The sequence below is a fragment of the Vulpes lagopus genome, chromosome 19 (assembly GCF_018345385.1).
Source record: "Vulpes lagopus strain Blue_001 chromosome 19, ASM1834538v1, whole genome shotgun sequence".
Lineage (NCBI taxonomy): Eukaryota > Metazoa > Chordata > Mammalia > Carnivora > Canidae > Vulpes > Vulpes lagopus.
This window is the reverse complement of record NC_054842.1, coordinates 8,941,855-8,966,048: the sequence shown is the minus strand read 5'-3', so window position 1 is coordinate 8,966,048 and position 24,194 is coordinate 8,941,855. Positions and strand designations below refer to the sequence as shown.

Sequence of the window (24,194 nt, the reverse complement as noted above, 5' to 3'; positions counted from 1 at the left end):
CACTCAATACCCTATTCTTTCTGCTTCTGTTCACACTGCAGCCATTTGCCCACCATCTGCAGGCTCCATTTCAGTAGTTAGGTGGGTTCAGTCTTACTGTCTTGGTCAATGCTTGGGTCTCAGTTTTAGAGACTGGGCTTTTTCTGCCCATTGTTCTGAACTTACTACCACTTACGCCCAGGTCCTCCAGAAATGATGGCCTGCTTTGGTCTTCCCAATGCCCAAAATCCTACTGTATCCTGCTCCACAGGTCCATTGGAACTGCTCCACAGCCAATGAGCTCCCAAGCCACCTCACTTCACTTAATTCTTATAGCCTCTCATGACATTATCCTTGGAGAGTGGGATTCCAGGGCAGGCTGTGTGATTTTTGCCTTCCAGGGCTCTCTGAGGATCTGTTGTTTATCTCTGTCTTGAGGATGACAATGGATGACAGATGCTACCCAGTGATCTTTCCAGATGAACGGAATTTCCGTCCCTTCACTTCTGATACTCTGGCTACAATTGAGAAGAGGATTGCCATCCAAAAGGAGAAAAAGAGGTGCAAAGACAAGACAACAGCAGAACCCCAGCCTCGGCCTCAGCTTGACTTAAAGGTCTCCAGGAAGTTGCCCAAGCTCTATGGTGATATTCCCCATGAGCTGATAGCAAGGCCCCTGGAAGACTTGGACCCATTCTACAGAAATCATAAGGTAGTTGAAGGGGGGCCTGGGGTGTTCTAGCCATGCAGTTACAATGACTATTACAAGAATTTCCAAACATGGATCTGGGGGTTTGTAGAGATGTCTGTTCTTCTCCTTTGCTATCACCACTTGTCATTGCCTTCATAGTACTAAAAACCTCTTTCAGTCCTCATTTTCTCTCTGTAATGTATGTCTTGGCAAAAAAAAAGAGGAGGACTAGGAGCAGCAGGAAGGTTAAAAGGGAAACAGAAAACAAATGGTGTCAAGAAAGAGGACTGGACCAATATTCCGAAAAATTGGGTGTAGGCCTTTAAGTGACTGGCTTTTTGACTTTGGATAAGTCACTTCACCAATCCTCATTTTTCTGATCTGTAAAATGCCTGCTTCCTATAACATGGACATGATATGGAAGCACTTTAAAAGAGTTTTATAAGAGTTTTCCTTGGAAAACCTCTCAACTAACTGTGGCTTGTTGGGCTATTAAATGAGATTTTTGGAGGCCTGAGCCATACGCCAACATGATACATAATTGAAATTCAATAAATGAAGCTAAGAATATGGTAATCAACTGGGCATATGGAGATTTTATGTAAATCCCATGCCAATATGTGATAGGCTTGGTGTTAAACCTGAATGTAGTTCTTACAGGGAAATTCTAGTAAAAGTTCCTTAAAAGGGCTCCTCCGATGGCTATTTGAAAGACTGGGGCAGTGAGGACAGTCCTCCCCTTTCAAGAGAAGCTCAGAAGACCTTGCCATCATCATCTCACTGTGTGATACTCCAGAGAATAGAAAACCAACCTCACCTGTCTGAGTTCAGAGAAGAATGAAGTTTGGGGAGAAGTCCTAGAAATATGAGATACTGAGACCATTTTCTGCTGGCAACTATATGAAATTGATCTCTCCAGAGAAATGTTGCCTGGTATGTCCTTGCACCTGGGACAGACCTAGAATTACCAGACCAAATGGGACCTGTGTGTATAGAGGAAAGAGAGATGTGAGGGGGAAATTCAAGAAAGGGGATGAGAGATGAAGGAACAAAAACACTCCAATATTTCTTCTTCTCCTTATGCCCCAGAATCCCAGAGCCTTCCTGAAGGCAGAGTTGTTAAGTGTGAATTAACTGCTGGAGGTCTTCTGCCTCAAGGCTAGAGCAGGCAGCAGCTTGTTGTGGTGCAGATAGTCCTGGGAAGATAGGTTCTGTTCTAGAATCATCTCTTCTCATCTTGGGCTCTCCTTTTATGTCAGAAGATATGATTTTAGAGTTCTGCACACCAATGACTTCCATGTGCCTGGTACTCGCAGTAGTCATGTGAGGTATATGTGGTAGTTAGCTCTCCACCTCACAGATAAGGAATCCAAAGACTAGATGGGGAGGTGGATTATGCCAGGCCAAACAACTAATAAGGGATGGAGTTGGTACTCATGCCCAAGGGCTCTTTCTGTCATCTAAGGCCACTTCCTATCTTCAGAAATTTCCATTCTGAAGAGCTACAAAAAACAGGGTAGAGATATCTCAGCAGACAAAAGGAGTTGGTGCCTCTCATTTTAATAATTAAAACCCTGGTGAGTATAGTTAAATACACCATTAGTTGAAATATTTAAAGCAGTCAGAGATAGCATTAATAAAACATCAAGGGGTACAGAGGCAGAGCCATATCATGCCACCTATTAATCTAGGGTGACCCACCTAAAGGAGAAGTTTGCTCTCTGCTCTAAAATTGTCTTTATATCCAAAGGAAGTGCCTGGAATCCCTAAAATGGGTCTCTGGCTCCTGAGCTCATAGCTTTCAAAGAACTCTGTGGCCATTTCCTTTTGTTATAGAGGCAACAGAAAATATCCTACTCCATTTTTTCCTGCAGCCAGATGGCCAGCAGACAAGTAAGTTCCAGCAACTCAACAAAGGATGGTTGATGGCTGGCAGTGGCTGAAGTTCTCGTACCCCAGCCAAGGCAGCATTCATCCTGCTGTATTGGGCCTGGATGACAAGGCCTATCTTTTCTGTATAAGAACATACTGGATTACATGTCAAGTAGTACTTTTGCAAATCTTAAAGGAGCAGAGACATGGGGAAACAGGAATGACCCTCATTCTGTGAAGGCTTTTGTAATTAATAGCCTTAGGGACATGTAAAGGGATAGCCAGATTACAGTTGAATGGAAGGAAGGAGATCTGGGAGTTGATGTTAAAAGCTTGTGGATGATGGATTGTTGTCCAGGGGCTGTTTCATTCCCAAAGCCCAAAGAGACATACTAGGAAGAAATGAGCATAGGTATGGTATTCTTCAACGGAGCCCAGTGGGCATTTTGGATGGGGCAGTGTAACATTTAGCAGGTCTGTCCTATGTTTGGCATCACTAAACCTATCTAATCAGTAGGGCCTTGTGACAGGCAATCAAAATTGTGACAATCAAAAATACTCACATGCATTTCCAGATGTCTTTTTTAGGGCCTCTCCTACCAGTTGGGAACCACAGGCATACTTGCCTGTATGTCTGTGAGGAGAATGGGAGATCAAGTCTGGGAAACTTGATGACTTTTATGTTGATGATGCTCAAGGTTAGAACTTATTGTTAGACTATCTCGTGTAGAATTGAGATAGATACAATGTGAACAACAATGTGAACTCTCTAAGTCCCTGACTATGCTATGATTTTTTAGGAAGTTTTCATTTGTAATCAAAATAATTTAAAATAATTTGCTGAATGTCAATGTTCAATACTACTTCCATCTCTTCAAGTTCCCTTCTAGTCTACTTCATAAATACATACCATGGAGTATATTATGAAGGATTTTGTTTGCCCCAGTTACTAGTCTCTATTCTTGCTTATCTGCTGGGCCTGGATGTTACATTTTTCTGGACCTCCAAAGTATCCCACTGGGTGAACAGTCCACAGCCCAGTACCTATCTTGGGACTCTGAGTAAGACCCAGGCCACATGGTAGATCTGATGATGTCCAGAGTCAAAGTGTAGGCTGGCTAAAAAGTACCTTGGGCTTCAGAATGACAGCACTTGATTATAAACTGTCATTATCATAAAAAACTAAGCCACACCTCAATCTGTGGTTCTTCTGAATTTTCTCTAAATGAACTCATAAATATTGTTTTGTCACTGAATGTAATTCTTGTTGTGTTTGTTTGTTTTTGCAGACATTTATGGTGTTGAATAAAAAGAGAACAATCTACCGCTTCAGTGCCAAGCGTGCCTTGTTCATTCTTGGGCCTTTCAATCCAATCCGAAGTTTAGCCATCAAAATCTCAGTCCATTCATATCTTTTCATTGCATCTTTTCCTAAGTCCATGTCATGTGGAAAGTGCAAGAGCCCTAGATTGTTCACATACTTGTTGAGTGGAAGTTAGCTCATTCTTGGAACAAATACTTGTTGAATGCCTACTGCTGCATGGCAGGAGCTATGGTAGTGCTGTGTGTGAATAAGACTTGGCCCTGCTCTAGGATCCTGTGGCCTTAGAAGGAGATTGGCCCAAAAGGCAGGTGATTTTTTTAGTGAAGTGGGCAGTTTGGGAATGGTAGTTGTGCTTTGGAGACATCCAGGATGACTTCTTGGAGAAAGGAACACTTGAGTTGAGACCCAAACAAAGGTTGCAGACTGTTAATCTGTGCTCTGTATTTAGCTGCTAAATGTGTTGTGTTGGACCTATACAGTGTTTAAAACTTTATGGAAACACTGTATAATGTTAAAAGTCTAGATTTCCAGCATTTTTTGAAGGTGGAACCTCTATCAAGACTAGATTTGCATTCCTACCTGGCAAATGTCAATGTAGTGAGGACACCGCCTCTTTTAGAGGGGCCATGCAAGCTCTGCTTCAACACATCTCAACCTCCCTTTGTCCCAGCATATGCCCATTTCACCCATTTAAATGACTCCTCAAATTCTTAAGACTTTGAATTTGCAACCTCAGTCTTAAAGAATAAAGACAAGGAGCATTCCTGATGTGTCCAGCAGGTAGTGGAGACACTGGGCATTTTTAGACTGGGGAAGGTGAGGAAGACATAGACTGCTAGACATATTGAAGTACTGGGTGCATGGGAGGAATAACTATTCAGTTTGGATTCCTTAGGAGAGCCTGAGATGGGGATTCTTATTTAAATGATTTAGTTGAAGAATGCTCTCCGAAGAAGGAAAGAGGGAAGCAGGATGGAGCAGAAAGAAGAGGCTAGTAAGGGCAGTGTCTCAGCTAATCCTATGTCAGCTCGAGCCCACTGGGAACTCTGGAGCACTAATTATGTCACAGAGCTACCCCTACTCCCAACCCAGAACCAAGGGGGCAACTTTTTCTAAGTCTCAGGCAGTCAGACATGAGGAAGAGGGTTGTAGCCCTCCATGTGAGGAGGCTGCTATTCAGCTGAGGACTGTTCTTCAGGGGAGGGCACAGCTATGATTTGTTCTTTGCCAACACTCACAGTTAGCAGACAGGTGCACCTACAGAAAAGGAGACCTGGAGGTATGCCCACAGCCTTCACTATGACTGATGACATGTGCCGCCCTGTAGCGTACCAGCCTTAACGGACAGCGATCACATTGTTCAGCATGTTCATCATCTGCACCGTCATCATCAACTGCGTGTTCATGGCCACCGCTCATGGGAAGGACAAAAATAATACAGATACCGACAATGCTGAGTAAGTGTTTGTCCTGCCCTCATCTATCCCAAGGTTTTTACAACTACTCCTAAAAGACTTACGATTACATCAGAGTTCAAATATGTAGAGAAAGACAGACTCATCCATAGTCCCAATTCCCCAACACAATTGCTGGCAGAGTCCATTTTAGTTGTGTATACATAGTCTTTACAACTGTTTTTAAAGACCTTTTAAAATAATAAAGAGCACACATACACATTTTATGTCTAGCTTTTAGAAGGTTTTCTTTGGGTTTACATAGGCTTCTTAGGAATCTACTTTTAGCTTATATAATATTTTATTAGGTAAGTAAACCATAATTTACTTAACCATTCTAGTATTTTACTGCTATAAATATTGCAACAAGCAACATCTTTGCATAGGTATTTTTTAAAAATTACTATTTTCTTAGGATAGAGTCTTAGAAATGGATTTACTGGATTAAAAGGTACATTTTAATACTTGAAAAATATATGGTGACAAAATATTTTCCAAAAAGTTTGGAAAAGTTATTAATTTATAGAGTTAAAAATATTTACATTTCCTTAATTTCTGGATGAGTTGGGCTTTTTTGTTTTAGTTTGTGAATTGTGTGTTTCCGTCTTTGCCCATGTATCATTTTTGCTTTTATCCTGGTGAATTTGAGTGAGTTCTTTGTATAATAATTTTTTTAAAAATTTACTTATTCATGAGAGAGGCAGAGACATAGGCAGAGGGAGAAGCAGGCTCCATGCAGGGAGCCTGATGTGGGACTCTATCCCAGAACTCTGGGATCACACCCTGAGCCGAAGGCAGACGCTCAACTGCTGAGCCACCCAGGAGTCCCTTCTTTGTATAATGAAAATATTAACTTTCTGTAATTTTTAGTTGGCTATTCAGACATACAATTTTATTTTTCAACTTAGAAAGTTCCATATTTTGATAAGCATTCTCTTATATGTTGTCCTAGAGTTTCTAGCTTAACATATTTACTGCTTTAGTCCTTTAGAAATATATTGAATAATTAATTGGCAGAATAATAAGAGATCTCTTATTTTGATCACATATTTAACTATGTGTTAGAAACCACCAAAGTCAACATTTCAGAACATTCCAGACACCCTAAAAGTTTCTCAATGCCTCTTGGCATTAGAGTGGGCAAGTCCCACTCTCAAATATTGATTTGCTTTCTGTCACTCTAGGCTAGTCTTGCCTTTTCTAGGATTTCATATAATGGACTCATATGGTAGGTATGATACAATACTTTTATGTCTGGCTTTTTCCTCTTAGCATGTTTTGAGATACATCCATGCTCTTGTTTTTCCCTTTTTTGTTGTTGAGTTGTATTCCTTTGTATGAGTATACCACAATTTGTTTTCCCATCACCTGTTTCTAATTTTTGATATTATGAATAAAATTGTTATGAAAATTTCTGTATAAAAGTCTTTTTTGTGGATATATGTTTGCTTTCCCTTGGATAAATACCTAGGAGTGGAATTGCTGTGTCATTTGCTAAGCATATGAATAACTTTGTAATTTATAGAGTTAAAAATATTTACATTTCCTTAATTTCTGGATGAGTTGGGCTTTTTTGTTTTAGTTTGTGAATTGTGTGTTTCCATCTTTGCCCGTGTATCACTTTTGCTTTTATCCTGGTGAATTTGAGTGAGTTTTGTAAGAAATTGCCAAACTTTTCCAAAGTGACTGCACTTTATTACATTCCTGCCAGCAATATGTAAATGTTTCAAAGTCTTTATTAATTTCATCCTTCAATTTACTTTGAGTTTAATTTGCTCTTCTATTTCTAGGTCCTTAAGGTAGAAACTTAAATAGTTGTTTTAGATTTTTCTTCTTTTCTTGTGCAATTATATAAAGCTATAAATTTCCACCATGCGTTGCTAAAGCTTCATACCACAGATGTTGATAGGTTGTGTTTTTGCTCCCTGTTGGTTAAACATATTCCTTACTTCTTGTGATTTCTTGTTTGTCCCATGTGTTATTTAGAAGTGTGTTTTTTAGTTTCCAAATATTTTATATTTTTCTAGTTGTCTTGTTGTTAATGATTTCTAATTTAATTCAGTTGTAGAGAATATACTCTGTAAGATCTCAATCTTTTAAAATTAGGAGAAATTTATTTTATGGTTCTACCATGGGGAATGTTTCACATGCACTTGAAAGAACACAGGTTCTGCAGTTGTTTGGTATGATATTCTGTAAATGGTCAGTTAAGTTAAGGTGCTGATAGTATCATTTAGATATCTTGTCCTTTTACTATTTCTTTTTTTTTTTTTTGGAAGGGTAAGTATTAAAAAGCATTTATATTTTGTACAAATTAAATCCTTGATACAGAACACAAATGGCAATTTCATATTGTTTAACCCATTCAATAATTGGCCAAAAGATACAAAAATATTCAACATTGGTAAATGTCTAACAATATAAAAAATGCTATGTTAAATATAAGGTTTGCTAATATAAATAAAATATATAATTGCATATCTTTTTTTAAAAATAAATTTATTTTTTATTGGTGTTCAATTTACCAACATACAGAATAACACCCAGTGCTCATCCCGTCAAGTGCCCCCCCAGTGCCCGTCACCCATTCACCCCCACCCCCCGCCCTCCTCCCCTTCCACCACCCCTAGTTCGTTTCCCAGAATTAGGAGTCTTTATGTTCTGTCTCCCTTTCTGATATTTCCCACACATTTCTTCTCCCTTCCCTTCTATTCCCTTTCACTATTATTTATATTCCCCAAATGAATGAGAACATATGTTTGTCCTTCTCCGATTGACTTACTTCACTCAGCATTTCTATTAGTACTTCTGTGAATTACTGAGGAGAGGCTTGAAGTCTCCATCTATGACTGTGAATTTGTCTATTATCCCTTTATTTTTGGCAAGTTTTGATTCATGTATTTTTGTAGCACTATTACTAGGCATGTACATATTTATGGTTATTATATCTTCCTAATGTATGCATTCTTTAATCATTATGAAATGTCTTTCTATATTTCTAGTGGCATGCCTTTTAGTAATTGTTTTGTCTGAGATTACTATAGCTACTCCAACTTTCTTATGCTTATTGTTTACACAGCATATCTTTTTCCATCCTTTACTATCAAACCTTTTGTATTTGTATGATTAGTGTATCTCTTGTAAAGAGCACATAGTTGGTTCTTGTCTTTTATGCAATCTATTTGCCAATATCTGACTTTTGATGGAATATTTATTTCATTTACATTTAATGTAATTATGAATGTGCTTGAATTCAGGTCTGCTGTTTATCGGTTTTCTGTTGATCTCATCTGTTTTTTGTTCTTTTGCTCTTCTGTTGTTCTTCTACTGCTGCCTTCTTTTTTGTTAATCAGGTATGTTTAGTATTTCATTTTAATTCTCTGCTGGTTTTTTAGCTTTGCTTCTTTGCATTACTTTTTAGGGATTGCTGCTTCTCTGTTGCTAAGTGGGTCTTAGGGTATAGTTAAGGCCAGTGAGCTCAGGGCTGTGCCTTGGAGCAAGGGGCATGGACACCCATGAGAATAGAATCATCCTGGCAATATCACTGGGGAAAATGGTCCCCCTTCTAGAGAGTTAGCTATTCCATGTGAGGAGCTAACTGATAGTGCAGGGCTGCTGCTCATTGTTTACTGCAGTGTCTCTGAAAGCCTTTGTAGTTAACAAAGTGAGATCTGTGGAGGAGGCAGTTCCAGGAGTGGGGATTGCTCCCATAGCAGCGGTCTGCTTTGCCAGCATTTCTGGTGAGATTAAATGAGTCTTCTTTTCCTATTAATGGAAAGCAGTGGCCCAATTGGATGCTAATTTTCTCCCAGGCCATTTTCACTACTAAAAGACCCATAAAGCAGAGATATGAAAGAACCTTTGTTTAGGCTGTAGGAAAGCTGCTACTGTCTCCTGGTGGCATTTGGACTGACAATGTGTGCATGAAAGTGGGGGTGAGAGGAGGCTGTCGAAAATGATTTTATGAAAGAGAGCATGCAACTGAATTGTTAGGCATGGGGGGAGAGTTTCTTTAGCTTTGTCAATGTCCTTTGGTTAGGAAACTTTTAAATAGGAAATTGGTTTCAGGTTGATAGCTCTCAGAGAATGAATGCCAAAGTGCCCTAGGATCAGGTCATGGTGTTCTATCAACCTACCTGGACGCCACCCATGGCCCTGACTGGATGCTCTAACCATGCTTGAAATGATAGTGATACACTCCAGAAGGCCTTATTTGTCTGGTGGGTTGGATAAAGGAGTTCCCAAGCCCTATGGTGGTAGGCATGGCTCTACTCAATTATCAGATGTCATGTGGTCTGCCTGTCTCTCTATTGGCCAGGCTTCTGCTGGAAAAGAGAGAATGGGAAGGGGTGGGAGTGGGAGGCCCGGTGTTTAGGCAGAAATTGCAGTCAGAGGATGTTGTCTCAATTGTGTGAGAACTGGATGGAGACTTGCAAAATCCCACAAATCTGCAATTACAGCCTTCTTCCAAAATACCCTTAACTTTGTAAATTATACCTAAGTTTTAAAAATGGTGTTTCAGGGCAGACATGAATTAATCTGCTGTGTTCATTTGTCACCTAAAAGAGGATCAACTTTAAAAAAGGTTAAAGCAGAGAGCTGCTCATAGCCATTTCTCTTCTTGGATTTGGCTACTTTGAATTTTTTAAGTTCCCAAGACCTTGGTTCTTTAGACTTGTGGGCTGGATATTTTACCAGGAAAGGTCCACTTCTTTTATTGTGAAATGACAGATTGTTTAAATTGATAGTCCCCAGAAAGGAAACTGTGCATGTGTGTATGTGAGAGAGAGAGAGAGAGAGAGAGAGTGTGTGTGTGTGTGTGTGTGTATGCAGACCTGCATTTTTGACAGCTTGGGATTATAACAAGAGAGATGGAATATTGTGGGGTTTTGTTGTTGTTGTTTTTTATTTGCTTTTTTTTTTTTTTGGTTTGTTTTTGAAGGAGGAGGGAGAGGAAAGGAAATAAATTAGAAGATAGAACATGACGAAGGACTCTGGGAAGAGAATGGAAATAGGTTTTTCTTTTTAATTACTATAAAATACATGTTACATAAAATTTACCATCTTAACATTCTTAAGGGTTACTAAGTACATTCACAGAGTTGTGCAACCAGTTACCACCATCCATCTCCAGAACTCTTTTCGTTTTGCAAAACTGAAATTCTGTGCCTACTAAGCACTAACTCCCCTCCAGTCCCTGGCAACCACCATTCTACATTGGGTCACTAGGTATTTGACTGCTGCTCTAAGTGCCTTGCTTAAGTAGAATCACACAGTATTTGTCTTTTTGTAACTGGTTCATTTCCTTTAGCAGAATGACTTCAAGGTTCATCTACGTTGTAGCATGTTTTAGGATTTTCTTCATTTTTAAGGCAGAATACTATTTCTTGGTATGTACGACATTTTATTAATTTATTTTCGATCGATGGACATTTAGGTTGTTTCCATCTCTTGCTCAAGACAAATATGAGTACCTAAATAATGCTGCTGTGAACATAGGTGTGCAAATACCTCTCTAAAACCTTGTCTTCAATTCTTCTGTATGTATATCCAGAAGTGGGATTGCTGGATCATATGGTAATTCTATTTTTATTTTTTTGAAGAACCCTCATAGTATTTTTTCATGGTTGGTTGTACCATTTTACAGTCTTACTAGGACTGCACAAGAGTTTCAACTTTTCTGCATCCTTACCAATACTTATTATTTTCTGAGGTTTTTTGGAAAGTCGCCATCTTAATGGATGTGAGGTGGTATTTCATTGTGGCTTTCATTTACATTTCCCTGATGATTTGTGATATTGAGCATCTTTTCATATGCTTGATGGCCATTTGTATGTCATCTTTGGAGAAATATCTAATTCAACTCATTTAGCCATTTTAAATTAGATTACTTGATTTTTGCTGCTGTTTTTTATTCATTTTTTTATTTACAATCTTTTTATAATGGCATACAATATTATATTAGTTTCAGGTGTATAGTGATCACTATGAGTCTAGTTACCATACAAAAGTTTTACAATATTATTGACTGTACTCCCTACGCTATTCATTATATCCTTATGTCTTATTTATTTTACAACTGAAAGATTATGCCTCTTAATCCCCTTCACCTAACTCATTCATCCCCAACCCCTTCCCACCAGCAACCATCAGTTTGTTCTCTGTTTCTAGGAGTCTGTTTTGTTTTGTTTAATTTGCTTTTTAGATTCCACATATAAGTGAAATCATACAGTATTTGTCTTCCTCTGACTAATTTTACTTTGTATAATACCCTCTAGTCTATCTCTGTTGTCACAAATGGCAAGATTTCATTCTTTTTTTATGTGGAGTAATATTCCATTGTGTACATATACCACATATTCTTTATCCACTTATCTGCTGATGGACAGTTAGATTGCTTCCATATGCTGGCTACTGTAAATAATACTGCAGTGAACATAGAAGTATGTATGTCTTTTTAAATGGCACTTTTGTTTTCTTTGGATAAATATCCAGAAATAAAATTGCTGGATCATATGGTACTTCTATTTTTAACTTTTTAGAGGAACCATTTTCCATTGTGTTTACATCAGTTTACATTCCCATTAACAGTGCACAGGGTTCCCTTTTCTTGGCATCCTTGCCAACACTTGCTTCTTGTCTTTTTGATAATATTCATTGTGGTAAGTGTGAGATGAGAGCTCACTGTGGTCTTGATTTGCATTTTCTTCATTATTAGTAACCTTAGGTGTCTTTTCAGGTGCTTGCTGTCCATCTGTATATCTTCTCTGGAAAAATGTCTCTTTAAGCCCTTTTTTGGGTGCTCATTTTTAATAAGATTTTTTGCTTGATATTGAGTTGTATGAATTTTTTAATATATATTTTGGATGTTATCCCATAGGGGGCTATGGGATATAGCATTTGCAAATGCTATATCTCCTCTCATTCAGTAGATTGCTTTTTCATTTTGTTGATGATTTCCTTTGTTGTGCAAAAGCTTTTCACTTTGATATAGTTCCATTTATTTATTTTTGCTTTTGTTGTCCTTGTCTGAGGAGACATATCCAAACAAATATTGTTAAGACCAATGTCAAAGAGCTTACTGCCTAAGGTTTCATCTAGGAATTTTTTGGTTTCAGGTCTTACATTTGAGTCTTTAATCCATTTCAAGCTTATTTTTGTATATGGTGTGATTTTTTTGTGGTTTTTTGTTGTTAGGTTGTAGGAGTTCTTTGTATATTGTGGATATTAACCTCTCATCAGATACATGATTTGCAAATATTTTCTTCTAGAAGTTTTATAGTTTCTGTTCTCGTACTTAGCTATTTAATCTGGTTTGAGTCAATTTTTGTACATCAGTGTAAGGTAGGGGTCCAACTTCATTTCTTTTTTTTGCATGTGAATATTGACCTTTCCCAACACCATTTATTGAAAAGACTGTCCTCCCACTGAATGGTCTTGGCATCTTTTTTTTTTTTTAAAGATTTTATTTATTTATTCATGAGAGACACAGAGAGAGGCAGAGACATAGGCAGAGGGAGAAGCAGGCTCCATGCAGGGAGCCCGATGTGGGACTCGATCCCAGAACTCCAGGATCACTCCCTGAGACGAAGGCAGAGGCTTAACCACTGAGCCACCCAGGCGTCCCGGTCTTGGCATCTTTGTTGAAAATCATTTGACTGTATATATTAGGGCTTATTTCTGGGCTCTCTATTCTAGTGGTTTATATGTCTGTCTTTATATATATAATATATAATATATAATATATATAAACCACTAGAACCACATATAAATATATATAATACATATATAATATATAATATATGTAAACCACTAGAACCACATATAAACCACTAGAAACCACTTCCACCAGGGCTCTGTGTGGGTCCACGTGAGTAGCTGGTGGTTCTAGTAAGTAGCTGGTGGTTCTAGTATATATAATATATATATAAAGACAGACATATAAACCACTAGAATAGGGAGCCCAGAAATACGCCCTAATATATATGGTCAAATATATATATATGTTTTATATTTTATTGAAGTTCAATTTGCCAACATATAGTATAGCACCCAGTGCTCATCCCATCAAATGTCCTCTTCAGTGCCCGTCACCCAGTCACCCTATCCCCCCATCTACCTTGCCTTCCACAAACCCTTGTTTGTTTCCCTCTCTAATTTTTCCCACTCATTTTCCCTCCTTTTCCCCTTTCACTATTTCTTATATTCCCCATATGAGTGAAACCGTATAATGATTGTCCTTCTCCGATTGACTTACTTCACTCAGCATAATACCCTCCAGCTCCATCCGTGTCAAAGCAAATGGTGGGTATTCGTCCTTTCTAATGGCTGAGTAAATATATATATTTATATATATATATATAAATCACATCTTCTTGATCCATTCATCTGTCGATGGACATCACGGCTCCTTCCACAGTTTGGCTATTGTGAACATTGTTGCTATAAACATTGGGGTGCAGGTGTCCCAGCATATCACTGCATCTGTATCTTTGGGGTAAATACCCAGTAGTGCAATTGCTGGGTTGTAGGGCAGTTCTATTTTTAATTCTTTGAGGAACCTCCACACAGTTTTCCAGAGTGGTCGTACCAGTTCACATTCCCACCAACAGTGCAAGAGGGTTCCCCTTCCTCCTATATGTCTGTCTTTATACCAGCACCACACTGTTTTGGTTACTTCAGCTTTGTGATATATTTTGATATAAGAAAGTATGAGACCTCCAACTTTTTCTTTTTCAAGATTGGCTATTCAGGATATCCATATGAATTTAAGGACAGATGTTTCTATTTCTGCAAAGAATGTCATTGGGATTTTGGTAGGGATTGTACTGAATCTGTAGATGACTTTGAGTAGCAGGAACATCTTAACAGTATTAAGTCTTCTGATCCGTGAACATGGGATATGGAAAGATTAACTTTTTAGCCTTGTCATTTATTCTCTTTGTTCCTTTGCTATCATCCTCTTTTATATATCAAAGTGATAATTCTAGAATAGTAGTAACAAAATAGCAGTGACAGCCCCTAGTCCTAAGGTCTCATGTTGGTTAGGTGACTGTCAAGAATATGGCTGTGGAGTGAGGCATCAAACAGCAGTTTTACAACTTTATCTGTGGGCCTGTTTCTCAGAAATTCTAACTATTAGAACTTGCTTAAGGAGCTTACCTCTCTGAACTCTGGTTTGCTGAAAATCAGAATGTTAAATGTCACATTGAAATGAAATAGAACTGCATAAAGACCAGATAAGATGGGTGAGCTCTCTGCTTTTCACATCACTTATCATGTTCCTTCTTGTTGTGAATGATTTGCTTTATAGGTATGTCTTCACTGGGATTTATATTTTTGAAGCTTTAATAAAAATATTGGCAAGAGGTTTTATTCTGGATGAGTTTTCTTTTCTTCGAGATCCATGGAACTGGCTGGACTCCATTGTCATTGTAACAGCGTAAGTATATCCAATATGTTTATTGAGGAAATTCAGGGTGGGAAAGAAGCTCTTTGGCTTCCCCCAGGGGTCTGTGTGGGTCCACGTGAGTAGCTAAGTGTGTCCTGATAATGTCTAGAATTCTGAATGCAGTGTTGGTTGACCGTGAACAGCACCAGGCAGCCAACTGGCCAGAGGCCTCCACGCACGAATCCATTTCTAGGCCACATTCATGCTCTCATTCCTTCAGCCATTCACTTCCCAAACACTGGCCTATTATGGGCCAACTTCTGTGTGAGATACAGGGGTTGTGATAATGAAAACAAAACAAAACAAACAGACATGGTTCTCACCCTCCTAAAGCTCACAGTCCAGATGGAAAGAGAGAAAATTAACAACCATCACAATCTGGTAGGGTGAGTGCTAGGACAGGAGTTGGGCATGTATGGGGCTGTCAGAATGTGTAGGAGGAACTACAGAGTCTTAAAAATCTTTGGCTACTGCAAGCTCTCAAGGAGTTTTTTTTTTTTTCATTTTCTTCTAGAAGTTTTATAGATTTGGCTCTTATGTTTAAGTCCATGGTCCATTTTGAGTTAATTATTATGTATATTGTATTTTATATGAGGCAAGAGTTGAAGTTCCTCCTGAAGGAAAGGACATCAGTTTGGCATCTGAATGATGAAACAGGGTTAGCAAAATAACGAACAAGAAGAACAATGGCTCATTGCCAGCACAATAATAATAAACCTAATGTTACTTAATTTGTGCCAGCCATTGTTTCAAGCACTTTGCATATGTTTTCCTATTTAATATTCACAAGAGTCCTTTGAAGTAGATGCTATTAATATCAGAGTTTTATATTTGAAATTCAATGATTGGGTACTCTTACTTATTGAAAGATAGTGTAGTGCAGTTGTGAGGGCTCTAGAGTCAGACTGCCTGGATTTCTTCTGGCTTGGCCACATAGTGAGACTTTAGGGAAGTGCACTGGGCCTGGAACTTGGTAGTCAATAAGTGTTTCGATTGATTTTTATTATCAGTGGATGTAGCACAACTGCATGGGCTATTTCAAGAAATCCTCATCTGTGTCCAAATATAAATATTAGTAGAGAACAGCCTCCTGTGCAATCTGTAGTCCACAGCAATAGAGAATGATATTACCAGACCCTAAGATGAAAGTGGGGCTGAGAAGGTAAGGCCCAGGGACAGAGGGCCCAGGCCATGTTATTTGTGGCCTTTGTGCAAGATGTACAGATGTACAGTGTGGCTGCAGAACTGAGTAGGCCCAGAATTTTTCCTGTGCTTTGTCTTGTAGGTTTGTATCATACTCACCAAATACCATACTCAACAACAGCATCAGTATGTCATCCCTGCGTACCTTCCGAGTGTTTAGAGCTTTGAAAGCAATTTCAGTGGTTTCAGGTAAGTCACTCTGATCTTCAACATTGCCTTTTAAGCAGGAGGAATGTTCTTTTATATTTAAAATTTCTCAAGATGTCATATAAACCAAAACCAAAAAAATTCTGCTTTACTCATTTATTTGATCATTCATCAACAGTGTGTATTTCAGCATATGTATAGACACTGTGCTAGCTGCCTGGGGGCATATCTTATCAGTGAGTGAACAGACAGAGGTCTCTGCTCTAATGGAGTTTACCTTCTGGGTAGGGTGGGGAGACAGACACTAAGCAATAGCTATAATAAATAGGTAAAATAACTATAATAAATAGGTAATTCTCTATCCTGTTTAGAAAGTGGTATGTGCCATGGAAAAATAAAAGGGAAAAGTGAGCAACATGAGGGCTACTGGGAGTCACAGGGGTTCAGGGAAACAGAGTGCAGTTTTCAATAGCATAGTCAGCATAGTCAGGATAGGTGTCATTGGGGAGAGGAGATGGGAGTGGGTTTGAAGGTAACAAGGGCGTTTCATAAGCAGATTTATGGAAAAGAGTGTTCATAGCATGGGCCAAGCCAGTGGTGCAGAGACTGAGGAATATAAAGGATATGGATCAGGCTGAGCAGACAGTGAGGGGCCAGATGGTAGAAGTGGGACCACATAGAGGAGGGGAGGCACATATGCACTAGGAGGACTTGGGCTTTGCTCTGAGGTAAATGGGGGCCACCTGAGGGCTTTGGGCAGAGGAGTCATATGATCTGGCAGTGGTTTTGTTTTGATTTGTTTTTATGGAAGTAGAGGTGACACATGTTACATTAGCTTCAGATGTGCAGCAGAGTGATTCAACAATTCTATAAATTACGCTGTGCTCACCACAAGTGTAGCTCCCACCTGTCACCATATGATGCTATTACAATACCATTAAGTATATTCCCTATGCTGTGCCTTTCATCCCCATGACTTCTTCATTCCAAAACTGGAAGCCTGTGCCTCTCATTCCCCTTCACCCTTTTTCCCAGCCCACCACACTCCTCCCATCCCCCTGGCAACTACCAGTTTATTGTCTGTATTTATGAGTTTCCATTTTGTTTTGTTTGTTCATTTGCTTTGTTTTTGAGATTCCACATGTAAATGAAATCATACAGTGTTTGTCTTTCTCTGACTTATTTCACTAAGCATAGTACCCTCTAGGTCTATCCATGTTGTTGCAAGTGGCAAAAACTTGCTCTTTTTTATGGCTGAGAAATTTCATCTTCTTTTTTTTAAGATATTATTTATTTATTCATGAGAGACAGAGAGAGAGAGAGAGAGAGAGAGAGAGAGGCAGAGACACAGGCAGAGGGAGAAGCAGGCTCCATGCAGGGAGCCCTGATGTGGGACTCGATCCCAGGTCTCCAGGATCACGCCCTGGGCTGAAGGCAGTGCTAAAACCACTGAGCTACCCGGGCTGCTCCAAAATTTCATCTTATTTATCCATTCATCTAATCTGAAGGTTTTAAATGGATTATTTTGGCTGTTGAATGAAGGATAGAATGTCGGGGAGTAAAGGTAGAAGTAGAAAGATCAGATAGGAGGCATGGTGGTTGCCATGGAAATGTGCCACTCAGATCTCCTGCTTTAGGGAGCATAGCTGACTGATGATCCCAGATACCACATCTCTGGATTCACCACTGCATTCATGTACATCCCAAGATCACACTTGCCCTGCATGTCAGAGGGACAAGTACAAGGCCATTCCTGAAGGTTAAAGTCCTGAAGGACTTTAGCTCAGGGGCTCCTCAGCAATCTGGTTGTGACTCTTACAGTGGCACTACAGTCTGAGACTCTCCTTGTCCAGTCCTGCTTCCTTCCCACTCTCCTTTCCCAGGTATCAGCCCTGTGTCGTAGTCTGAGGCTCTCCCTGCCAGCTGTACTCCCTTCTTCTTCATAGACGTATCACCCAATGGATCTCTTACATTTCTGGTTCCAGAGTATCTGATTCTCAGAGAACCCAAAATGACACAAGATGCCACTGTCATAATCCAAGAAAGGAGATGATTGTGCTCTCAGATCAGGTGATGATAGAGGAGTTGGTAGACAACGGTCTGATTCTAAATTTGAAGATAGAAACAATAGAATTTACTGAAAGACTGATTGTATGTGTGGTGTGAGCAAAAGAAAAGAGTTAAGGATGAGTCAAGGTTTTTGGCCTGAATGACTGGAAAGACGGAATCATCGAGGACTGACATAGGGAAGGCTGTCACAGGAACAGGTCTAGGGGTCAGATGGAGAGTTAGCTTTGGACATTTTCTGTTTGAAATGGCTGTGAGACATCAAATAGAAATATCAAACAGGTAATTACGTATATGAGTCTGGAGTTCCAGGCAGCAGCTTGGGCTGGAGATGTCATTTTGGAAATCATGAGCCTATAGATGATACTTGAGCCATGAAATCTGATGAGATCACCAAGAGAGTGAACCTAGATGAAGAATAGGAAAGGGCAGAGGACTGAGTCCCAGGGCACCATCACCTTAAAGGTGAAGAGGGAAGGGGGAGACCAGGAGAGGTGATGAGAAGGAGTCACCAGAAAGTAGGAGGGAAAGGTGCATCCTGGAAGCCAGGTAAGGAAGGTGTTCTGTGAGTCAGGATGAAGCTAAGGATGGGTTGTGAATATGAGCTACAGTTTATTTAAAAAATGAGGTTGCTGTGGCATACCTTTCTCCTCTCTTTCCTCTTTCCTTTACATTAAAAAAATCTTTACTAAAAAATATTCTCTTTCTGGAGTCCTTCACCCCCCCTTCTTCCCTTCCAGTATTTTCTATCAGTGCTTAGCTGTACCACTGAAACTCTAGGCAATTTGAATCCTTTCAAACAGAGGCAGTGGGTTACTTTTTGAAACCTCAGAAGATGAGACGTCTGGGTGGCTCAGCAGTTGAGCACCTGTCTTTGGCTCAGGATGTGATCCTGGAGTACTGGGATTGAAGTCCCGCATCAGGCTCCCTACATGGAGCCTGCTTCTCTCTCTGCCTATGTCTCTGCCTCTTTCTCTCTCTGTGTCTCTCATGAATAAATAAATAAAATCTTAAAAAAAAAGAAACCTCAGAAGAAAAACTGCATAGTGATAAACTATCAGCAAATGACATTTTATGTAGAATTTGTCTCTCTCCTCCTTTTCTTCCTCTTTTGCAAGGTGGACCCTGGCTTCTCAGGTAAGGTTAGGGACTTTGTGCCTTGTGTTTCCAATGGGTAAAACATTGTATCAGGCAGTCACTTAGCAGCTGTAGTGTTTCCTTCTTCACCTCTAAGGAGGTGAACATAGTCTCCATTTTGACCCATGAAACACATGAGATCTCTGGATACTTTCTGGAAATAATGATGTATTATGATCTCTTCAGGGACTTTGTAAAAATTATTGAGGAATCAGAGCAGTTTTTTCATCCATCTTTCATCCAAATCCTCTTGCTTTGGAGAAGACTCAAGCATATTGTTATAGATGAGAGTCACACTTCAATGAGACTGGAGCATCTACTTGTTTGGCTGCAGCTGGGGACACAGTGAATGTCCCAGCTTGGCCTGAAGCCTCCTCCTTATGTGGCATCCCACTTTGTGGGAGGGTCATTTGCTGCAGGTTTGGCTTCCCATTAGGTGTCACTTTCTGTTCCCAAGTCTACCAGTCATGATTTACACCGATTAGTTGAAACTTTGTCACTTTGCGTAATCTCACACATTGTAAGTCATATCTGACTATCTTTCCAGCTGTGCTGAGAGCAGAGTCCCTAACTCAGTGGTGTACTGGAGCTACTTGTTTTGGCTCCTTGGCAGCAGATTGTGCATGTCCTTTTCCAGCTCTGCATCCAGGGATGTCATGTAGTTTAGCTTGAAACCAGCTGGGTAAGAGGGCTGTATGCAGAGAGAAAAGGGATCTACACTACATAATTCAGCAAACAAGGAGGACCGTAAATGCTATAGATGGGACTTTCTCTGTACACTCCTCCCTCATACAGAAAGCTGATTTTTTTTAAAGATTTTTTTTTTTAATTTTAGAAGAGGAGAAGGACAGAGGGAGAGGGAGAGAGAATTCCAAGCAGATTCTGTGCTGAGTGCAGTGCTTGACATGGCGCTCGATCTCATGACCCCAAGATCACAACCTGGGCAGAAATCAAGAGTCGGATGCTTAACCAACTGCACCACTCTGGCACCCCTAGAAAGCTGATTTTAAACATTTACCATTGTACCACAAGATTATGTCTTTCTTATTTTGCAACTTGGCAGCCTAGCAGTGTGCCATGGACACAATAGGTGCTTAGTAAATATTTCTTGAATTTTAAAGAAAAAAACCTATTATAAGTAGTAATCTGAGTTTTTTCCTCCTAAATATTCTCATTATCTGAATCCAGACAAAGGTCCTCCTTCTAGCTCCCTGCCCTCCAATTTAACACTGTCTCATAGCACCTTGCATACTTGTAGTAACCAGTGACCGTTGAATGTTAAATACAGTTCTATCTCCTCTAGGGTGGCTTCACTTTGGCCTTGGTGCTGCATGTATTCCCTAGCTGTGAGGTGTCTGCACAATGTAATTAAGTTGTCTGTATGAGATGTTTCTAGTCAGAGTCTTCTCACTTACTCTTTAGAACAACCCTGTGGCAGACACAGGCAGGATGAAGAGGCTAAGCTCTAGATTGGTGGACTGCTCAATGCCATACAACTTCTCAGGCAGAGTTAGAACCAGAATCCATGGCATCAGAATCATAGGCCAGGCCAGTTTCTGATTCCAGAAAGAGTCAAGTGACATTTGAGACCTTGGCTGTTCCCTCCCTGCCCCTGGCATGTGTCTCCTGTGTGTGTGAGTGGGGGCTTCTCCCCACACCGGTCCTTCTTCTCACCAGGTCTAAAAGTCATTGTTGGGGCCTTGCTACGCTCTGTGAAGAAGCTTGTCGACGTGATGATCCTGACTCTCTTTTGCCTCAGCATCTTCGCCCTGGTGGGTCAGCAGCTCTTCATGGGAAGTCTGAACCAAAGATGTATTAAGGCGAGCTGTACGGATATCAATAAACTTAGTGGTAAATATCCCACCTTTCACACCTTGGTCTGTGCATGGTTAACTTTTACTGTCACCACTCATATTATCTATAGATCTGTATTACAGAGTTTCTTAGGAGTAAGGATGACTTCATCCATCCAGGGTTCTCATGCAGGCAGATGAGTCTCTTAGAGAACTGCCTTGTTCTTCAGGTTTCCATGGAGAAGGTAAAGCCTGAAGCCACATCCACACAAGTGGTGTCAGCCCTTTCCCTTCCCCTGTGGATATGTCCATTTCTTTGCCACATTTTGCAGAAGTCTTTAGAATGCCTGGATTTGGCCAGCAACTTCCCAGCCCTCCTCCTTGGTATTTTCTCTAATGACACCACTTCTTTTTCTGCTGCACTCTCTCTACATTGAGGTCAACCCTACAGCAATTTCACGTGTTCTGGATCTCATGTGACTACCCCTTATCCATGTCTATCTTGGTTTATGCACTTCTCATGGGCTGAGTCTGTGTCTAGCTTCCTCCAGGGCATGGCCCCTGGTTCAGTTTTATGAACTGAGAGGCTGTGGGGGCATGGTGGTATCACTGCTTCCTCCTCCTTCTCCTTCTTGCATCTTCCTTTCTCTCTTTTTCTCTGGCTCCTTCCTGAGCATTTAGGTTCTATTCCTCTCTGGCCATCCACTTTGATCATTTTAGAGGATTTCAAACCATTAGTTTCAAGCAAATTTGGCATATTTTCTATTCTCTTTTTTTTTTAACCTGAACTTGTGATTCTTTGCTTCTCAGATAGTTGCTTTGAAAAGAAAAATTCCTCTGAATTCAGAATGTGTGGCATCTGGATGGGTGAAAGGTAAGAGGTTCATGTCTCCATTTTTCTCCCAAGCAGAGCACTCATCATGGACCTTTTGGGGTAATGTGGCCAACAGTTTTCATCTAATGATTTGTGGAAGCAGTGATGGTTGTAGACAAACAAGACTGATTATTTCATGAGTCTAGGCAAATTTAGAATAAGTTATTAAATTATCAATAATTCATTATTATAATTATTAATAAAATTAATCAAGTAATTTAAAAATTAATAATAAAAGGACACACTTAATTATAATTAATATTATAATAAGTATTTCCAAGTGTTTAAAACAGCTTTGTCTCCCAAGTCATGTTGAATTTGTAGCTGAAGAAACCTACGGAAAATATGATATTTTGACTTTATGGAGTGGATTTTCAAGACTTTCAAAGGGTAAAAAGAACATTATGACTGAGAGCCCCCCATGGAATTCTTATTTCCTGTCCAGCAGCATGGCCCTGATATAAAACTGAGTGTTGATCACCGCTGCCTCTAATTTCATATACAGTGTGTTCACACACATTCACCTCATCCAGCTTGTAACTCTGTAGCTCTTTAGGGATACCTTTCTTTCTTCCAGAGTATCAGTGTTCTCTGTGGTGAAAAATTCAATTAAGGGTGATTTAATGAGTATATTTCAAATTAAGATAAGATACTTACTGTGAGTGTCCACAGTAAGGGATAGGTCAGGAGGCTTGCCAGGTGGGGCATGGCCACTCTATAAATACTCTGCACCCAGGACTTTCCCACATGAGCCTGTGGCCCTCAAAAGAGCCAGCGCCTCAGCTGCGATGGGTATGGGTTGAGAGGAAAGATGTCCTGCAGGGAATGTAATTCCTCCTCTGTTCCCTTGTTTTCATCTAGTGCCTGTTCTGAAGGATTTCAATGCAACCACACCAAAAGGAATCCTGACTATAATTATACCAATTTTGACAACTTTGGTTGGTCTTTTCTTGCCATGTTTCGGCTTATGACCCAAGATTCCTGGGAGAAGCTTTATCAACAGGTTATCTAATTATTCTCTCTCTGTCACTTCCTGCCTCCACCTTCGCCCTCCCTCCTTTCACCCTCCTCCCTCCACTCCCTACCCTCTATCACTCATCTATCTTTCTGTCATTTATTCATAACTTACCATCTACCCTCCTCTTTTGTCATCTGTTCCTCATCCTCAATAGCTGTATTGTTAAATTCTACTTTATTCTGTTAGAAACATCAAAAAACATCTCTTCCTAGAAATGTTACCCCTCTCCAGATTCCTTTCTGCCTGCACTTCCACCACCAGTACTTCAGTTTTCATGAAGCATTCCTTTCTCTCCTGCCTTTTAAATTGGAAAATGCAAATACACTTGAGAAAGTCATAATAAAGTATCAAGTCTTACCTGAGAATGTCGGGATGGCATCTGCTCACTGATGGGCAGCAGGAGTCCCTGGGTGATGGGAGGCTATAGACGGTGCTGCAGGCAGCTAACCCAAGCAGTGCTGGAGGAAGACTGGTTGCTACTGTGTTGTGTCTGCTTGAGGTGACAGTCACCTCTCTGTGGAAAAAGGCTTTAGATACAACTGTGTATTTTGTCCTTTGCAGACCTTGCGTGCCTCAGGGCTCTTCTCAGTTTTCTTCTTTGTGGTAGTCATCTTCCTGGGCTCTTTTTACCTGATTAACTTAACCCTGGCTGTTGTCACCATGGCTTATGAGGAACAGAACAGAAACGTAGCTGCTGAAACAGAGGCCAAGGAAAAGATGTTTCAGGAAGCCCAGCGGCTGCTGAAGGAGGAGAAGGAGGTAGGGGCACACAGTGTCAGACAGTGGGGTCTGCTTGGGGTGGAGGGGACTGCAGAGGCCATCAAGCCTGCTCTTAGAGTTTTCTCTACTGGTGCTTCTCTGAGAATTTAAGCCTCTCAAAGACTGGCTCTGCTGCCATCTCTCCCTATGGTGTCCAAGTACAGAACTCTTGAGAACAGGGAACACTAGGTCTTCTGAAACCTGGGCCTTCTAGGACAGATCCCAGACTGCTGGTAGAGGATAAAATGTACATATATGTAAACTAAGGCTGGGATCCAGGCTTTCTTATGGGAATCTGAAGATGTTTGTGTTTAGGGCCTTTGTTTGGGAGGGTTTGGGAAAGCAATAATGGTGCTCTAGAGACAACAACTGTGATCACCTTTCCCTTCTTGAAATTCCTGTCATATTTACAGCCTGTTCTTATT

General features: G+C 40.2%; 1 protein-coding gene across 1 annotated transcript in view; it reads left to right on the top strand.

The window, feature by feature from the left end:
• The first annotated feature begins 424 nt into the window (after positions 1–424).
• Positions 425–24,194, top strand: part of SCN11A (sodium voltage-gated channel alpha subunit 11) — an 80,445-nt gene continuing 56,675 nt past the window's right edge. Inside the window, exons 1-9 of the mRNA XM_041734234.1 lie at positions 425–691; positions 3,832–3,950; positions 5,222–5,323; positions 14,634–14,762; positions 16,057–16,163; positions 21,003–21,176; positions 21,929–21,992; positions 22,854–22,995; positions 23,572–23,769. Of these exons, the coding sequence (XP_041590168.1) occupies positions 425–691; positions 3,832–3,950; positions 5,222–5,323; positions 14,634–14,762; positions 16,057–16,163; positions 21,003–21,176; positions 21,929–21,992; positions 22,854–22,995; positions 23,572–23,769 (1,302 nt within the window). The remainder of the gene's footprint in view (positions 692–3,831; positions 3,951–5,221; positions 5,324–14,633; positions 14,763–16,056; positions 16,164–21,002; positions 21,177–21,928; positions 21,993–22,853; positions 22,996–23,571; positions 23,770–24,194) is intronic.